The sequence below is a fragment of the Arvicola amphibius genome, chromosome 12 (assembly GCF_903992535.2).
Source record: "Arvicola amphibius chromosome 12, mArvAmp1.2, whole genome shotgun sequence".
Classification (NCBI taxonomy): Eukaryota; Metazoa; Chordata; class Mammalia; order Rodentia; family Cricetidae; genus Arvicola; species Arvicola amphibius.
In genome coordinates, this window is record NC_052058.2 from 69449377 (window position 1) to 69467931 (window position 18555).

At 42.4% G+C, this 18555-nt stretch overlaps 1 protein-coding gene across 2 annotated transcripts in view; it reads left to right on the forward strand.

The window, feature by feature from the left end:
• Window positions 1-18555, forward strand: part of C12H1orf21 (chromosome 12 C1orf21 homolog) — a 200688-nt gene that overhangs the window by 99379 nt on the left and 82754 nt on the right. For both annotated transcript variants that reach the window (XM_038349176.1, XM_038349175.1), the window contains one exon: window positions 9039-9133. In XM_038349176.1, coding sequence (XP_038205104.1) covers window positions 9039-9133 — 95 coding nt within the window. The remainder of the gene's footprint in view (window positions 1-9038; window positions 9134-18555) is intronic.

Consider the following 18555-nt stretch of genomic DNA (forward strand, 5'->3'; position numbering starts at 1 on the left):
GAGCCGCGGCCTCCCTCATACTCCAGCATTGCCACCACTCATTTCCAAAACTCACGGGTGAGGGCAAGCAGGGAATGCTTTCAAAAGCAAAGAATTGTATTATTTGACCATGAAGTATCGTTTGGACGTGTTTTCCCATTTTAAAAGTCCAATCACACCTGCTTGTATCTGGGAATAGCTTCAGCCGAAAATGACTCCATCCATTTTCTTCCCGTTCTTTCTAATAATGACTTCACGGCTGCCGAGGTCTTTTTAATAGTTCTCTAACCCAGGTAAAGCCAGGCTCCTGCAAGCCAGCGTCAGTCCAGAGACATATTAAAGGAACACCCGACATCAGTGAAAGGCTATTTAAACTTTTGCTGAATGACCCCTAAGACCTGAAAAGCCATCTCATTCATGAACCACACAGTAAAACTTATTCCTCCATGAATTTCTGCCATTGGCTGTTCCCATTCTTCTTTTGAACGACCTCAAAACTCATTCTTCTCTTGAATACCCTGCACCATTCCCTCTAGACCAGCCTATGTAGGGCTTCCTGCTTCTCCTTACATCTGTCTCTTTTCTTCTCTTCAGCCCTGCAGCTCAGGTGCCGTGCAGACTGGCCTGGTTCCTGGGGTCAACCTCCTTACCCCGATCAGTCTGTACCACAGATCTCAGTAACCCACCTGCGCTTCACACCTAGACAAATGAGACAGACACTTCTCTGCATTCTGTCGGGATTATCTGAGAATCTTCCCTCTACCACCAGTTCACTTAAGTCAGGAGCCCTTGAAAAGAACTGAGTCAGATGAACATAGTCATTAGACTCTGGTTCTTCACAGACATACACACGCAGGTGTGCATCTGTACGCTTGCACACACACACACACACACACACACACACACACACCTACCTGTTCCCAAATAGAAGGTAGCTACGCTAGTTAAGCAGAGTGTCTGATGTTGACTCAAAATACAATGCCTGTTCCCGATAGAGTAAGAGATTATTCTGAAGCAAATGAGAGTGACCGTGACCGTGGCTCAAGGATCAAGTTACCCTGTGGGATATATTCCAGTGGAGCAGAGGCTGCTTGAACTTCTTCAGGCACAGAACAAAACGAAACTACTAATCGATGTTTGACAAATTAATTGATGGGGTAGACTTGTTACAGAGGGCTGGGAGGGGAAGAGGGGGAAGGGTGTCTCAGATGCTACCCGTACTTTTAGAGTTGATAGAAGCGAATGGTCAAGCAATAATAACATCTCAAATGGTGTTACCTAATAATGACAAAGCTATTCAGCTGGATCCAGCGGAGGATAGGGTTTATTGGGAGGACCCATGGTGGTTTTGCGGCACTCCGTCTCACGACAGTCACCAATGCATCCTACATGGTCTGTAGAGCCATCCGCTTCAGAGAACGTCGGCTCACCCTAGATGGCATGCACTCCCCTACTAGTCAGGCATCCTATAAATTCATGAGTAAGGTTGGCAGAGGAAGCAACTGCAGATGGAACAGCCGAAATGGATTAGAAAATCAGCTTGTGTTTCTGGCCCTCCAGGTATTGGTGGGGTTAGCAGTCTTCTATACAAGGAAGGACGTGTGTGGCGCTATAACCGTGTCTTTTCATATTTGTCTGTCACTGCTCCATAGTTCGCCTAAGAAAGAATGTCAGTGTTTGTATTTATTCTAGATTTTATATAAAACATATATACATGTATAAATTCTGTTACAGGCCCATATCTGAAACTCTGCCATATAACAACCCAGCCAATGTTCCATGAAATTAGGACCATTATTGCCACTACGAGGAATTTTACTTACTTTTTATTTAAGTATAAACAAGCATTAGGTTTCATTATTGAATAAACACGGAAACGGCACAAGGGGTTTGTATCTTAGTGACATCCATATACTTAGATTATGTGGTGTTTTAATAGGCATCTATAAATATGAACAGTCTGTACTTTCCCTAGTAGACTTCCATGTCCAATCTCTACAAAGTTTAAGTCCAAAAGCAATTCTTGATACTTTTGAACAACTGAGATCTTTAAATCATTAAAACTTAAATGCTTTCATTTTGAAAGTAGTTTTATTTATCAGGATTATTTGATATAAGCTATGGAAAAAAATCTTTCTTTGACTGTGCAGAAGCCTCGTGTTAGGGATTTTCTTGGGAGCAGACCATGTATAACTACCCTAGAAAATTTTCTATAATAACCATCATACCTGAACTGATGAGATCACCTTATGCAAGTACAGTTATAGAAGTCATGGCTAGGAACTGCCTGACTCAGAACTTGAGGGCAGTTCGGGGAGTTCTCTAGTTGAGTCTACTTCATGCATAAGCGTTCCAAATTTAGGGTCCATTTGGTGAACGGTGGCAGTGAGATGCTGTCAGACTCTGAGCTGAAGAATATGCCCAAACAGGAGATGGTTCTCAGAGCAGGAGTCCTGTATCATTCCCTATTGTCAGGATTTCTGTCCTGCCTCATTTCCACAGTCGTTAAGTCCCAAAGAAATCACACAGAGGTCTACATTAACTATAAACTGATTGACCCATTAGCTCAGGCTTTTTATTAACTCTTATAACTTATATTAGCTCATTATTCTAGTATATGTTAGCCTCATGGCTCAGTACCTTTTTCAGCAAGGCAGTCACATCTTGCTTCTGTGTCTGGACTGGGACTGCAGAGGAATGGGCTTCCTCCTTCCCAGAATTCTATTCTCCTTGACCCGCCTCTACTTCCTGTTTGGTTGTCTCACCTATATTTCCTGCCTGGCTACTGGCCAATCAGCATTTATTTAAAATATAATTGACAGAATACAGACCATGGCCCACACCAATTCCCCCTCCACACATACACACACATAGACAGACAGCTATTTTCCTAGGGCACCTTCTACATCCACTTCCCCCATCTCCCCTGCATCACTTATCACAGAATGTAGTTTATATTAATAGGTGTTTTCCAGATGAAGAATGAGTAAAAGTGAACTTAGATAATGTTGACATGATCAAAACCTTTACTATTCTGTGCACTTTAATACCTCTGCAGTTAAACGTCTGTCAGTTCAACGGATGTCACTCGCTGAAGTATTGCAACAAAAAGAAGAACACAATGTTGTTAAATTGCAGAAAATAGGATGATAAGCGAGATAAGCTTAAAAACACAATGATAGAAGAAATATCTGGGTTCCAGCTCCACTGTTTATAAGTGTGTACAAAATGAAGGGGGAGGGAATGGGCAGTGAAGAGGAAGATGAAAAGAAGAAAGGGAGAGACTTTGCTGTATCCAATAAAAACAAAATGAAAATTTAATTAAAAGCAGTGGCCCAGGATTCAGGAGGCTCAGTGGTGTCCCCAAGAGATAAGGCCAAGTAGGACTGGTTTATCGTTGACCTCCCCCACTCCCATTCTTAGCACACATCTAGCCTCAGCTTCTCCCTTTGTGGCGCATACTTTTGAATGCACCAATTAAAGATCCTTCTTTGGCTTGTAGGAAAGGAAGTTTGAGGAGTGGCCCTGTAGACGTACATGCCTTAGTGGAATGCTGCAGCGGGGTCGGGGTGGGAAACAGCACACTGGCGGCTTGCAGAGTGACCGAGCGAAGGAAGGCATTTGAAGAAGAGGCTGTTTGACATCAAACATCCTTTTTGCCCGCTTATACTATTGGCTCAGCTCCAGCCTTCTGCCCAGGAATAGGAGAGGAAATGCTTCATGTCTCCTCCGAAGACCTACTGTGAGGGTTTCTGAGCAAGTTGTGACCTGGCTCAGTTCTGTTAAGTTAAAGGGGCTTCCAGGGAGGAAGCTGAAAAGAAAAACATCTCTTCTGTATTTTGTGTGCAGACACTTGCTTTTAAGTGCAGATCATTGGTGCCTGCGCACACACCTGTATGTGTGTGTGTGTGTGTGTGTGTGTGTGTGTGTGTGTGTGTGTTACTGTTGTTTACTTTCAGTTAGAAGTTAGCTTGACACCCATGCTGCACATCTTTGTGCTTTCAGATTACACTCCCTGATGATTGACAGTCATTAGAGCCATACGGAAGGATCAACCCTTCTTTTCTTTTTATATTTTTTAAAGACTTACTTATTTTTATTTTTGTGTATGTGTGTGTATGTGTATATCCCATGTGTGTGAATGCCCACAGAAACTAGAAAAAGTCATCATCTCCACTGGAAGTAGAGTTAAAAGCAACTGTGAGCTTCCTGCCAACTAGGGGTCTTTAGCTAGGACAGTCCATGCTTGTGACTCTGGCCCTCCTCTTCCGCTGTGGATTATCCCTTCTGAATTGCTGTCCGTCACACAGTCACTGCTGTCACCCAGGGTTTACAGGTGGTCCTGCTAAAAGTTCCTTAATAGTAAGAATAATAATTTTAACACCCTGGGTTTGGGACTGGAGAGATCAGAGGACCCAAGTTCCTTTCCCAGCACCCACACAGCGGCTACCAGCTCTCTGTGACTCCATTCCTAGGGGACCTGACACCCTCTTCTGCTTCAGAAAGCCATGCATAGAATTAATGTGGTACAAAGACATACTTGTAGACAAAATACCCATGCATATAAAATACAAATAAATTAATGTCTCTGAAAAAATTAACACCCCGACTTTAATCAGCTAGAAGGATATGGGTGCTCTTCTAATTCCAGGATTATTAAAAGTCAGAAGTTTCACAAGCTCGATAGACTGAGGAGGAAACTCTTGAAGCTCTCTGGGAGGGGCACTCCAGCTAAGAAGGGCTCTTACCATAGCTACTTTCCAAGACAGCGAAAACCTGAACCTACTTTGATACCCGTTTCTCCTTTTCATCATTGGCTGCTACCCACAAGCCCCACCCCTCTGCTTGAATAGGGTGCTAAAAGTCCCATCACAGATCTGTTCTGACTGGAAGCCTGAAACTATTTACTAGGAACAGTCAGCTTCCTGACTTGCATTTAACGAGGCACCTGACAAGACAACAGAAGGACAGGAAAGATGGATCAGGTGTGCACAGGAAGACAGCCTGGCTGTTCTGCTCTCAGGACTCTCTGGCTTGTAGCAGTGGCTGTCCACAGTGTGGGTTCTGATAAAAAGGAAGCTGAGGCCACAAATTAATTCCCCTGTGCCACTGACAAAAGGAAATAGATTTCGGTTGTGACTGTCTCGCTGCTGTAACCCAAAATGCCAGGCTCACCTACCCTGAGGACTGAAGGCTTTCCTGCTGGCCACATCTCTATGGAAATGCATGGCATCTTCATTGCTGGGTCATCTGTCTCCAGATGAACATCTTCATTTCAGGCACCAGGCTTCGCAAAGCTGGCAGGCCTTTTTATTTTATTTTATTAAGTATTGTTTTAAAGAAATTTGGCTTCTTGGAGGTCTTCCTGTTTTATGTTAGAATAGATTTTACATTGTGTGTAGTAGAAGTAGTGTTGATAGGTGAGGTTTGTAGTCTTAGGTGGTTGTTTGCTTATTCTTTGTACTCAGTCACATTGTATTGTCTTGACAATGCCCTGACCAGACAGCAAGGATGTTAATGACACCGGCAAAGCTATCTGCTGTCTAAATTGATCTGGATTTGTAGTGATAAGCAGCGGGCCGTGTTCCCACCGCCCCGCTCCCAGCCGCCTGGCTAGCTTATGCCCCGAAATAACAACACAAAAATTGTATTCATTTAAACACTGCTTGGCCCATTAGCTACCACCTCTTACTGGCTAACTCCCACATTTTGATTAACCCATATTTAGTAATGTGTGTAGCACCACGAGGGGTGGCTTACCGGGAAGATTCTAGCCTACGTCCATCGTGGGTCAGAGCTTCATTGCGTCTGACTCACTTCCCTTCTTCCCAGCATCCTGTTCTGTCTACTCCACCCACCTATGTTCTGACCTATTAGGCCAAGGAGTTTCTTTATTAATTAACCAATGAAATCATCAGATAGATAGAAGGCACACCTACATCATGGATTCAGTCTCCATGAAAAGAAAAGAAATAGAAAAGAAAGGAAAGGAAAAGAAAAAGCCTGAGTTTGAAGTAATGCTATGTTGCAAGTCGTGTCACCAGGAGCTTTTCCATCTCATTGGAGAAAAATATTAATAATTTGTCTGGAGGGCTGAGAAAATAAAGAGTGAATGTTTACTTTACCACGCTGCTCAGAGTGTGATTTCATTGTTGTGTGGTGGCCAAGATGGGAGAGGGAAGTGGGCAGGAGAAGAATGACGGCCCTTTCTCGGGGGCACCTGTGCTGTGCAGTGTGCTGAGGGCTGTTTGCTCTTCCAAAAGTCTCTGCTCATGTTCTATAATGAGGTGTGATTACATGAGATTTGGGGTCCTGGGTAGGACATTATAGAATCTACCAGGTTGTGATATGTTGTATTTATAGCTGAAGGCTCAACTAAGTATGCATATGTTTAGTTAAACTGTAGCAATTATGTTGTTGTGCCTTGATTTATAAACGCTAATGCCTCAAACTAAAGTTGGGCAGCCCATTTTTAAGTTTTTGTGTTTTTACCTGTATTTTGATCTCTGTATTATTATACCAGGGTCATTATTATATCTATTCTTTTAAAATTAGCAATGGTTTCACAACTTATGAGTAACCAGTACTTAATATGTTCATATTATTAACTTCCTTTTTAAAAAAATCTGAGTATCAAATCAGAGTATAGTATTCTCTTGTTTGTTCTTTTATTTTGAAATAGTGTTTACTGTGCATCCCAGACTGGTCTCAAACTTATAATGTAGCCTAGACTGGCCTCAAACTTACAATGTAGACTAGCCTGGCCTCAAACTTAAAATGTAGCCTAGACTGGCCTCAAACTTACAATGTAGCCTAGACTGTTCTCAAACTTACAATGTAGCCTAGACTGTTCTCAAAGTCAAGACCTTCCTGTCTCAGTCTCCTGTGTTCTGGGATTGTATGAGCACATGTGTCATCATAAAGGGCTGTGAAATACTTTTACTTTGTAGTTGAAGATTCAAATCCATCTATTAACTTGATAATTCTAGATCTGGGATTCCTGAAAGGCTCATTACTGTAATTGTATACAAGCCTCTCAAGTTTCTTTAGAAAGAAGTAGAAATGGGGCTGGGGAGATGACTGTTGGTAAAGTTCTTGCCACACAAGCATTATTACCTGGGTTCAAATCCTCGCACTTGTGTAAGAAGCCAGGTGAGAGGGTTCACCCCTGTAATTGCACTGGTAGGGAAGCAGAGATGGGGTGACCATGGGACTTGCTGGTCAGGCAGTCTAATTGAATCATGAAGCTCAGTTTCTGCAGGAGACCCTGTCTAAAAAATAAGATACAGGAAGACACCAGAAATTGGCCTCTGGCTTCCACATGTATGCACATGAACCCAAAACACACATACACACTATACTTATGCACAAACATACATTAGAAATGTAGGCGGGTTTTTCTTTGAGCTGCCAGCTCACAATAAATAAATAAATAAAAGTAAAAATGAAAAGAGACTTATTAATAGCAACAGCCCGGCCTCGGCTTAGGCTGGTTTCTAACTGGCTCTTACAACTTAAGTTACCCTCTGTTTTTATGTTTATGTTCTTCCACACACTCGTTTGCCACCTCTTCTCTGGTATGCTCATCATGGTTATTCCACGTCTGACTGGTGACTCTCCCTTTCTTCTTCCCAGAGCTCTCTTTGTCCAGAAGCCCCACCTACACCTCCTGCCTAGCATTGTCCAGTTAGCTTTTTAGTAAACCAATCACAGTGCACCTCTTCACGTGGTGTGAAGGAACATTCCACAACATAAGAATAAGGAAAAATGAATAGAATCTATATCTACCTTGAATCGACAAGTGGGGGTAAAAACAGATGGCCTAGTCACAAACATTGGGTCTTTATATATGCAGATAGGCAAATACATTGGCTTCTTAAGGAGGAGAGAAGCATTTGACAAGCACACTGTCTTGCGTGTTACTATAGCTAGTTTTCAGAAATACTGTGTTAGAGGCAGGATGGAGAAAGCACAACTACATTAGACAGTTGTATTGTAAATACTAGAACAGGACATTTGAAGGTATATACTCATTGTACTCAGTCAATAGGAAAATATGTTATGTTATGACCTCTTAGCCAGAAATACAAGCCTTCTTAGTAATAGACAGCTAGCTTTCTTAGAGGTGAGTTCTTACCATTTTCAAAGCAGCTTGCTGTTGAAATTTTCTAATTCCATAATTTCTGTGATTTTTTTTTTCTCCCTCCACAAGTTGGGCCAAAGATGAGTCAAAAATCACACCTGTTCTTGAGCTTAATGTACCAAGACGTTTCCTGTTGACAGGAATCTGGTGGAAATGCCATTCTTGTCATCGCCAACTCTCTGTCCAACAGGAGGACTTTGGCTGTGGTCTTTCCCAGTTTTGTTCCACGATGGATGTTGCCATTGCGATCCGTGTTCTTGTCTTGTTGTCAAGTCTAGGTTCCGTCTCCAACCTTCTGTACTCTAGAGCCTTGGGGCCTCACCAGCCCATTTCGAGCTAGTTGGTCTTTTGCCTCAGTGCATGTAAGTTTAGAGAGGTTAAAGGCTACATAGTAGTAGCCAGGCACCTACTGAAAGGGACCCAAGATGCCCACACATGCAAACTGTTCGAATTTAATGTAAGAGCCCTAAGAAAGAAAAAAATTCAATTTCCAGTTGGTTTTATTCATCAGTACAACTCTATAGTCATGAACCGTATTGTTCAAAGGTGAAAAACTAAGGTGCAAACGTAGAACTGGGATAGCTGCTACCGGCACTCGGGACAGATAGTCTCCAGGGATGAAGGAAGACATTCTCCCCAGTCTCCTGATGTGTGGTGTTTTCCAAAATGTCTGGATTCTTAGAGGCTTCCACCAGTGGAAGAGCCTCCTTCTTATCCAGTGTTTGCTCACTGGGTAAGGTCTGCAGTGCAGACAAGGCAGGACACCCACTCAGAGGTGCATGCTTCTTCCAGATTGTCCCAGACGAACACATTGTAAAGGCTACAAGGGCAAGGGTCTGATGCATGGCTTTGGCTTTGCTGACACTTTTCTGCTTTGTAGTAAATTCCTTACCCTCCCCCTTCTTTTGTCATTCAGATGAGTATAGAATCAAACCCGTGGAAGAGGTCAAATACATGAAAAACGGAGCAGAAGAGGAGCAGAAAATAGCAGCCAGAAACCAAGAAAACCTGGTAAGAACTGAAGTTCTCTGTTATCAATGACTTGTGGTGACTATTGGAAGAAACCTGCGTCGCACATTGAGCTGAGGCTCACATCCTGGGACAAGATTTCTTGAAAACGCTGTAGCTATTCTTAGCTTGCCTGGAAGCGGCACCATTACCCTGTATCCTGTTTGTCTCAAAATAGGTCCTTTTTTAATCCTGATAAGAAATGCTCTAGGGAAACCATAGCAGAATTATTAATGTTTCTAAAAGTCAAGTTGAAGGGAATTTAAAAAAAAAAGAAGCGCAAAGAAGCCCAATGTCGGATTGAGGTGTACTGGAGGTGGCTCCCGCCCCCAGCACAGACTCAGGTCAGGATGAATAGTAGCGTTTCGTTATTCGAAATGTGTAATGAGGAGGTTGCCTTTCAAAGGAAAACCACATACTTTTAAAGTCGGTCTCCATCCAAAGATACCGTTCTTCACATTCATGATTTTAAAGGCATCACATATCTCAGTTCCTGTGAGAATTGTAATAAAAGGAAGTTAGAGAGCTTCTTGCTCTGTTACAAATCACTGTACACATTCTTCTCCAGCAGCCCACCTCTATAAAATATTTAGGCACTTATCATCTTAGTTGACTTTTAAGGGGTTAAAATAAGTAAGAAAGTACATTTATTCAGTTGCATGAGTACCAAGTGGGTTTTTTTTTTATATTTTGCATATATTTTATATTTAGATTATTTGCTTATATTATTGAGTGGATGCATTTTTTAGAATGTTGTGTAGCATTAAGTATTTCCGCCTCACTGACATTTTCCTAATGCATGTTTTGTCCTTACTTTTGTGACTTCTACTGCGGCACAGAGATTGGCACAATATTAACGACTGTGGCTGCTGTTTTCCATTGGATTCTAGTGGATATCAGAAGATTTGGTTTCTGTTTCGTTGTTAATGTTTTTGTTTGTTTACATCATTCTCTCTATACATGCGAACAACAGCCCTAAATAGTAAAATGTCAGCACGTGAATAATTTACATCTTAAATCTTAGTGAAAATAAAGAACTGTTCAGTGGAAGGATGCTTGCCTGGGACTGGCCTTGGCTTCCCCTTCTGTACCTCTGCTTGATGGTGCTTGTCTCTTGGGATCCTGAGGAAGCTGGAGACTGAGCTGCCCTCACTGCTCATCCTGCTGAGGCCAACACAATCCCCCTCCCCCTGCACCGCCCTGCTCGCTCCTGTTGTCCTTGCAATTCGTTGACAATTCTGATAGATTCCTAGTTAACTCTGTAGCCAGAATTGGTACTAAGACACTTGAAGAGAGAGACTTCTGGTCATTCTGATTGATTGGTGTGACATGTATACCAACCCCCACTCCTTTATTTGGCCAGATGCTCAGGGTCCATACTCCAATGACAGTTTTTCAGTGTGCAGACCTTTGCATGGGAATGGGGAGGAGATAGATGTCTTTGATTCTGAAATGAGCAGGCTGCTTTCCAGAGGGAAAAGTGGTTTTCTGTTATGTTAGTTTCTAAGTCAGTGTCTGGTTTCAGCAGTATATGCACCCAGTATTTGCTCAGGAAATGCTTAAGTTCTACAGTCTTGAGCCTTTTGGTCAGTTTCTATGACTGATGAATCGTGTCCATGCATCGATAGCCTCTAAATTCACAGACAGAAGTATATTCTGATTTCTGTCATTGCTTTACAGCTACATATTCCACTTTTAACTATTAAAGTTCTGTGCGAAGGGACCCTTGCTTAATGAAGGCAAGGATAACAAAATCTGTAAAGAGGGAATTTTCTTTCCTGACATCAAAGTGAAATACTTTCGTAAAACAGAATAGTTGCAAGACATAGGTAGTAGATAAGGAGAAGACATAGGTAGTCGATAAGGAGAAGACATAAGTAGTAGATAAGGACAAGACATAGGTAAAGGATAAATAAGAGCCCTGAGGAAAACATTTGTGATCATAAACAGTGAAAGGACTCATATCTCAGATACATAAAATATACCTCTAAATAAACAAGAAATGGGATTGATCTATTAGAAGAATAGATAAATGAATAGATCAAATGGCTTACAGTAAACCGTATGAGGTCATTGTCATGCAGAAGTTGTTCTTCATTGCTGGGCTGCGCACTCTCTCAGAGACACCAGTTTTCCGTGTGTTTCAGAAGGGTACTGTTCCCCCAGCCATGCTTGCCTGGCTTTCTGGAGGGCTGCTCTCTAAAAATACTTGTGCTTTTTATTTCATTTGATTTTGTATTTCCAAGAGCCAGAGGTGTGCTGGTTCTCAAACCGGTTCGTGCTGGTTGAATGTCATTGTAATTATGTAATTTAGTTAAATAATACGCAACCCAGCGCAATACCAGCATGGAGAGAACTGTTAACGGTGAAATTTAAATGGAACGCTTTGAAAAGTTCTGATAAAGGCAGGTTATTAAAAGCTCACTGTTTAATTGGCTTCTGCATTCAGACTCTTACAAGGTCTTTCCTTTCTCACTTCACTTAAGAAACCAAGCAGGAATCATAGCTGTGCTTTGAGGACACAGTCAGTGAAAGATGTCCTCTCTCGCTGTCCCTCACAGAAAGGAGAAGCCATGTTCTGGTGACAAAGGATGGGCAAAGAAATGTATATCTTGGTATTTTAAAATAATATGTTTAATGTATGTATACATTTTATATGGCCCCTGATTTGACTCAGTGACTCTTAATTACCAGTTGGAGTGGTATCACCTAATATGACATACTTTAATTAGGAAAATACAAATTAAAATGTGATCCCATTTTTTTTTCACCCATAAGATTTGCAAAACCTTGAAGTTTGATAATATCAGACTTTGGCGTGGTTGTAGGGAAATACGTGTTCACATACCAATAATAAGCATCTCTCTCAGAGGACAGTGTGGTGGTTGGTGTCTGTGAAAGTTTAAACATGTCTATCCATAAACCAGCGCTGCCACATGTCTATCCATGGACCAGCGCTGCCACAACCTGTGTGCAGCAGTGGGCAGCTCTCCAGGTGCACAGGGAAGCTTACACAAGACGTTCACCCATAGTACTGTTTATATCGGTTAAAAAAAAAAATTGAACAAGGAATTTTCTTCCTGTAAGTAGAACAGTAGTTACGTCACACTAAGCAGCAATTAGAAAGAATGAATTGGAGCCATTCTGGGGGAAATCATGCCAGTTTCAGTATTGCTCTGTATACTGTGATGCCATTTCAAATTTTTAGAAATGAACCCAAAACAGCGAAGTTCTGTGTTTTCCCACAAATCTCCATGTAGATGGAAAACCTCATAGATATTTCAGAAAGCTATGATAGATGTGTTCCGGGCCAGCGGCACACAGAGTTCAGCTAACTGGTTGCAGAATGGGCACATTCGGGAAACTCACTTTAGTGAGAAGTTGCGCAAATTACATAAGATTGGCGTAGTTCCCGGCAAAGAACATGCTGTTATTGGCTACTGTTCTTTTACTTTTGTTAATGGAGTTGTGTTACTTCAGAGCACATGAGAAAGAATTAATTATGTGTTCAAGGGAGATTTTTGTTATTTAAACTTTGATTTAAAAATTCATTTATTCAAAGGAGGTAAAATAACAAATTTCGAGTTTTACCATGGCATTTTCTGGTTATCTTGGGTAGATACAGTTCATGGGGAGGACTAGAAGTCAGCCAGAAGGAGACATGAGATTAAGTCTTATGCTATGGAAGTTAATCATATTGCATGTAAATAATTTAAATGTGTATTACTCCATACTTGGCAGTACCCAGCCCTTCGCCTCTGCTTCTGTTTTAACAAGGAACATTCCGTGTATGGTTTGGAAGCCCTCCTTACTGTTTAATAAAACATTGTCTGGTTTGCTTTAATTAACACTTAGCATTCTGAGGACACCCTCCCCCAAGAGCTGTTAAATCATTTCATGCCAAAGTGTTTATTTAGCTTGTTTAGGGTATGTGCTTCCTCGATTTACATGTGTTTCATTTATTTGCATTCACTCTTTCAAGATATCTTTGTTGAAATAAGAAGATCCTTTTCTCTCCAGTGATACACAGCATGAGCTTTTGATGTCTGTCTTGTCCTTAGCATTGAAGGATGATTTGAAACACGTCTCCATGGTGCTGGAGAGATGGCTCAGTGGTTTGGTTATGAGAGTTTAGTATGTTTGGAGAGGACCCTAAGGTTGGCTCCAGCAACAGTGTCAAGAAGTTCACAACCAGCTGTAACTACAGCTCCAAAGAACCACATGCCCTCTTCTGGCTCCTTAGGAAACTGCACTCATGTGCACATACAGAATGTACTCGTGCACATAAAGACAAAACAAAACAAATTAAAAAAAAAAAACACATCTAATTCACAGTTCCTGGGCATGGTCAAGGAACAGAGCTTTTAAAATGAAATGCTCTAATGTGCTTCATCAGGGAAGCTGAAGTGCAACTGAGTTTTATGCAGGACCACACACACCCCTCTTAAGTCTGTGAGTTTCCAAACATACCCCTGATACATTAAATTTCCCAAAAATATCAGGTCATTTGATTGCAGAAAAGACTTGAAATTAGGAAATATTGTTGACAGACACAGTGTACTAGAAACACATGAGGGGCTTAGGAGCGGTGACATCTAGCTGGTAAAGTAAGAAAGTGCCCCTGGCAAGAGGGCTCCTGTTCCACAAAGTACTGACACGAGGAACAGCTGGAAACAGGAACCAGAGACTATCTGGGATTCCACTGGGTGACTTAGATCAATAGGAAAGCTTAGTGCTCAAGACTACAGCCACCAAATCACTCTGGAACCAATAAAGGGCATGCGAATGAAGGTTGTCAACTTTCAGGTGCTAACACAATGTTTGTTCTAATCAGATAAACACCCCCATAGAGATGTTCTCATCGTCAGCAATGCGGAAGTCCTGTGGGCTGCATTTGTGTAACTTGTAGCCCTGTGTTTACCTTTGTGACCTATGGAGCAGCTAATAGAATAGCAAACTGACTTCTGTTTCAAGTTTGGCCTGCTGATCTAGAGATGACTATCTTTGACCGCTTGTCCTCAAATGCAAGTTTAGATCATTCTTCTTAGAAACCAAAATAATGCAAAAGCACTGTGACTTTGAATTGTCTCATTTTCCCAAGCCATTGAAACATGGCTAGTACCTTTTAGCCTGAGGTAAAGTGGACTGACAGTGGCAGAAAAGTGGGCAGCTGTATGGATCGTCGCTGCTCCAGTTGCAGCTTGGATTTTCCCCAGGTTGGGGCTTAGCTGACTTGTTGGCATGGAGGTCTGAACTTGGAGGGGCTTGTTTTCTGGTGTAGGGACCAATAGAGACTGACAAATTCCCGCAGCAAAGTAAAGGAAGACATGCTTGGTATCTTATTTACACGAGGAAATTAGTGACTTGTCTTGATGTGACCAAATACCCAAGAAGAGGCAACAACAAGGGAGGGACAGTTCATCCTGGCTCACAGTGTGTGGGGATAATGTCCATCATGGAGGGAAGACCCTGGGCAATTCCATGGTGAAAGGAGGGTCCCACTGAGACTCCTGCATTCTTGGTGCAACCAGAAGCAGAGATCAGACAGGAAGTGGGCCCGCCCTCAGTGACTTTAGCAGTACTCTTCTCTTCTAAGTGGTCCACAGCCTTCCAGAACAGCACCAGCAGTTAAGGGTGTAAGTGTGTTCAGACACATGAACCAGTGGAGGAGATCTCACACTTAAACTATAACATCAAGATACATACTTTCCTGCAGTGTAGTTACTGCTTTGGCTTTAGATGTAGCCCAAGTGCATATAGAGTCTAAGTATTCTAAGGATGAGGAATCCTCTTCCTCCCTTGTCATATGGGTTGATATCAGCCTGAAGTTCTTCCAGGTAATTGTCAGCCAGAGGAGGGCAGAACGTGTGAGTAGAAGGTGCTGGCATGCATCCCTCCCACTCGGTTTGCATAGAAGGATTAGCTGGAAGAACAGTACCTCTTCATCGATTTGGGGAGGTTTCCGGTCCCCAGCTGGCACTTTCGTGGCACTTGAGCCAAACACATTCAAGCTCTTAGGGGTTCTCCTGGCACTGTAGTCATTTGTTCTCCAGTAGCACAGAAGGAGAGTTTAGTCTCTAAGGAGGAGGAATTTGCTGACTCAGCCTTCTGAGTGGCCGGTGATTAACAGAAGCGTGGCTCCTCATTTGGGAAATGCATGTTATGGGATTCAGACAGCACTCAGGGGTGTTCTGTACCATAAAGACCAGCACACACCATCACTGCCATGCCTGGTTAAACAGTCACCTGGATCCATGGCTGTTATTGGTATTTTATGGTAGAAACAAAAATAGGTTCTAAGTAAGCATTTTACCCACCACCCTTGAAGAAAGAGTTATTATCATGGTTTATTATTTATTATTTGCTTCCAGGAAGCAAAGGGTCAGTTATACACATCATTACACACATCGTACATAGAAATCAATGACTCAAATGTTGCTGGGGAGTAGGGGATGCTGGGTATTGGGCCCAGAGCCCCACACATGTAAGGCAGGTGCTGTACCACTGAGCCAAGCCCTAATTTCTCACATATGGTTGCTGAAACGACAGCAAGACCGCACGAAACGGAAGGCATAGAAGAACCTGACTAAAGTCCTATCTCAGGTCATGTTTTCTGTCTCCCATCGACAAGTGAGAGTGAGTTAAGTGTTTGGGTCCCAGGACGTCTGTCTCTTGAGTAAATCCTGTCTCAGCGAACTCAGTTCTGATTATCAGTTAAGCCCTCAGGGAACAGAAGGCTTGACAAGGTCAGGTGGTAACTCTGAGGCAACTTACAGGGTGACAGATGTGCACAGCAACCGGGTGCAGGAGCCTCTTGGAGAGATCTTGGGAAGGCTTGGGAGCAAGGAATGGTGGGTCCTCACTTGGGATCCTAGAAGAATCATAGTGGGCCAGCTTTGTAGCAGGGCCGGAACGAGGCCAGCTTGTCATTAGCAAAGGAGACTGGAAGGATGTTGAGCAGAAGGGAAAGTGTGAGGCCATCGTGGAAACTTGGCAGGGATGACCAGTGACTGAGGTGGCTGATGGCGTACACTTGGCAGGGATGACCAGTGAGTTATGCTGATGGAGTATGTTAGGGAATTATTGTAACTAGTTGACATATCAACTAGTTTTATGTTTTTAACTTTTATCTCTTTCCCTTGGTGGCACATTAGTTCCTGGTTTACTGGTAGTCACCTTGTGTAGTTCGCTGCAGCGTTTGTGTCTACAGAGTAAACAGGGCGGATCCTACTGGTCGAAGTTAGAGATGAAGGGTGTTGATGACTTCCTGTTCCCATGCATTGTTAGCGGAGTGATTGCTTTTCAAGATGCTTTCTTCGAATGGTCTTAGATGAATCTGTTCTCGGGCTCCTCCTGCCCAGTAGTGGACAGTCTCTGGATTAGCCCATGATATGATAGAGTAGACACAGCAATGCTTAGATTTAGATTTCTGGTGTCTTTTTCAACTGTGACCCCAGTGTCTAAGTAGAACTAGACAGACACCATCTTCAAGGCAGAATTCTGTCCGTGTCATTTTGGATAAACAAGGCATAAAATATTCATCTGTCTCCTTTAAAAGCAGGAGGGTGTATTGCCCAGCCTGTCAGTATCATAGTAGACATGAAAATACTGCTCTAACCGCCTGCCTCATGTGCATAATAAAGCTAATTTATTTACTCAGTGTTCTGTATGATAGTTGATGCCAGATTTCCCCCTTTTTTGAAAATAAAACAGTTGATAATGACAATATCTTTCCAGACTCAATAAGCTGTCTTGGTTTTCTGCTTTGTGTCTGAGTGGGTAGTTATCTAACAGATTCTCATCTGTGGACAAACTTCTCCTAACCCAGTAATTTAGGGGCTTGGTTAATCCAAGATCAATACTTCCTTGACGGATTTTTTTATGGTTAAGGGAACTTAGACCAGACATGAGGTGGTATTCTGCAGGAGGGAACTGGCATATGAAGAAAGGATTAGTCCCAGAAACGAAGCAGAAGGCTCACTATTAGAACTCTACACTGCAGGACTGACGTGGTTCCGGGTCTCCCCGATGCTATCCAGGGGCTCCTTACTTCTCTGGAGTCGGTGGCATGCTAACATGAAAGGGACGGCTGTAGACAGGAAACGGAAGGTGGGCTCTTGCTGGTGCTCAGCGGTGATGCCTTAGTCCCCACGACGCTCAAGCTCATTACCCACAATCCCCGTTGGCCAGCCAGGGAAAGGGCGTGAGCCAACATGTAGCACGTGCCACGCGTTCACTCCTGGTGTTTAGCTGTGCTTCCAAAACTTTTCATTGCTCATAAATACACTACTTGCTTTTGAATTACTTTAAAACACACTTGGCAAAAGATAGAAGTGAACAAAAATAAATACAAGTCCCCCGAGAACCGTTTACGTTTTTAGACCTCGCATGCACAGAAATGTAACATTCCCAAGCAAAAATATTCTTACAAGGCTAAATATGGTCTCGCCATATGTCCAACAATCGTGCTTTTAGGCTCCTCTCCGAATTGATTGAAAAACCTGTGACCATACAGAAATCACGTGACTCCTGTTAGCGGTTCCATTCACAAGTACCGAAAACTGGAAGAAACCAAGGTGTTCTTGGTAGATGACCGGAGAAGCCACGGTATATCCATACAATAGAATATTACTCAGTGATGAGAGAGGATAAGCTGTCCAGCAGTGGGAAATTTTATGAATCAACAATGTATATTGCTAACTCTAGGTTACCTGGGCTTTTTACTTGGGATCATTAGGGACTAGAATTTCCTTTCGCCATCTTGGAAAGAACTTGGCATGGGATATAAAAATGAGTCCAGCTATGGCTGTTCTAAAGCTCACCCTGAACAAACTTATATTTGAGCTATTGCTTTAGAAAAGAAGACTTGTGGGACTGGAGAGATGGCTCAGGAGTTAAGAGCCCTGGCTACTCTTACAGAGGACCTGGGTTCAATCCCCAGCAACCTCATGGTGATTCACAACCATCTTCAACTCCAGTTCCAGGGTATCTGACACCCACTTTTGGCTTACACAGGCACTGCACACACACACACACAGTACATAGATACACAAGTAGGCAAAACACTAAACATGTAATATAAAACAATAAAAGTTTTTTAAAATATGTTTTTAAAGAAAGAGATAAAAAGAGGAATTGTTTGCCATTCTGTGATAACCTAACGCCCTATGTATTTAATCATTTTTAAGCCCTACTCTTCTTTCTGGATTAAAAATAAAGGCAAACATTTTGCAAGTCCCGCCCCCATTCATTGATAAGTAGCCCAAATGGGAAATAAAATGTTTATATATTTACATTTTTGTAGTCCCTTGAATCTTGGAGGAGTGAACTCTCTCAATAAGAGAGTTGGATGCCTACAGCCTAGCCACCACTTGAAGTACATATGGTACTTTCGTGTGAGCATCCTACACCCAAGATGAAATGCT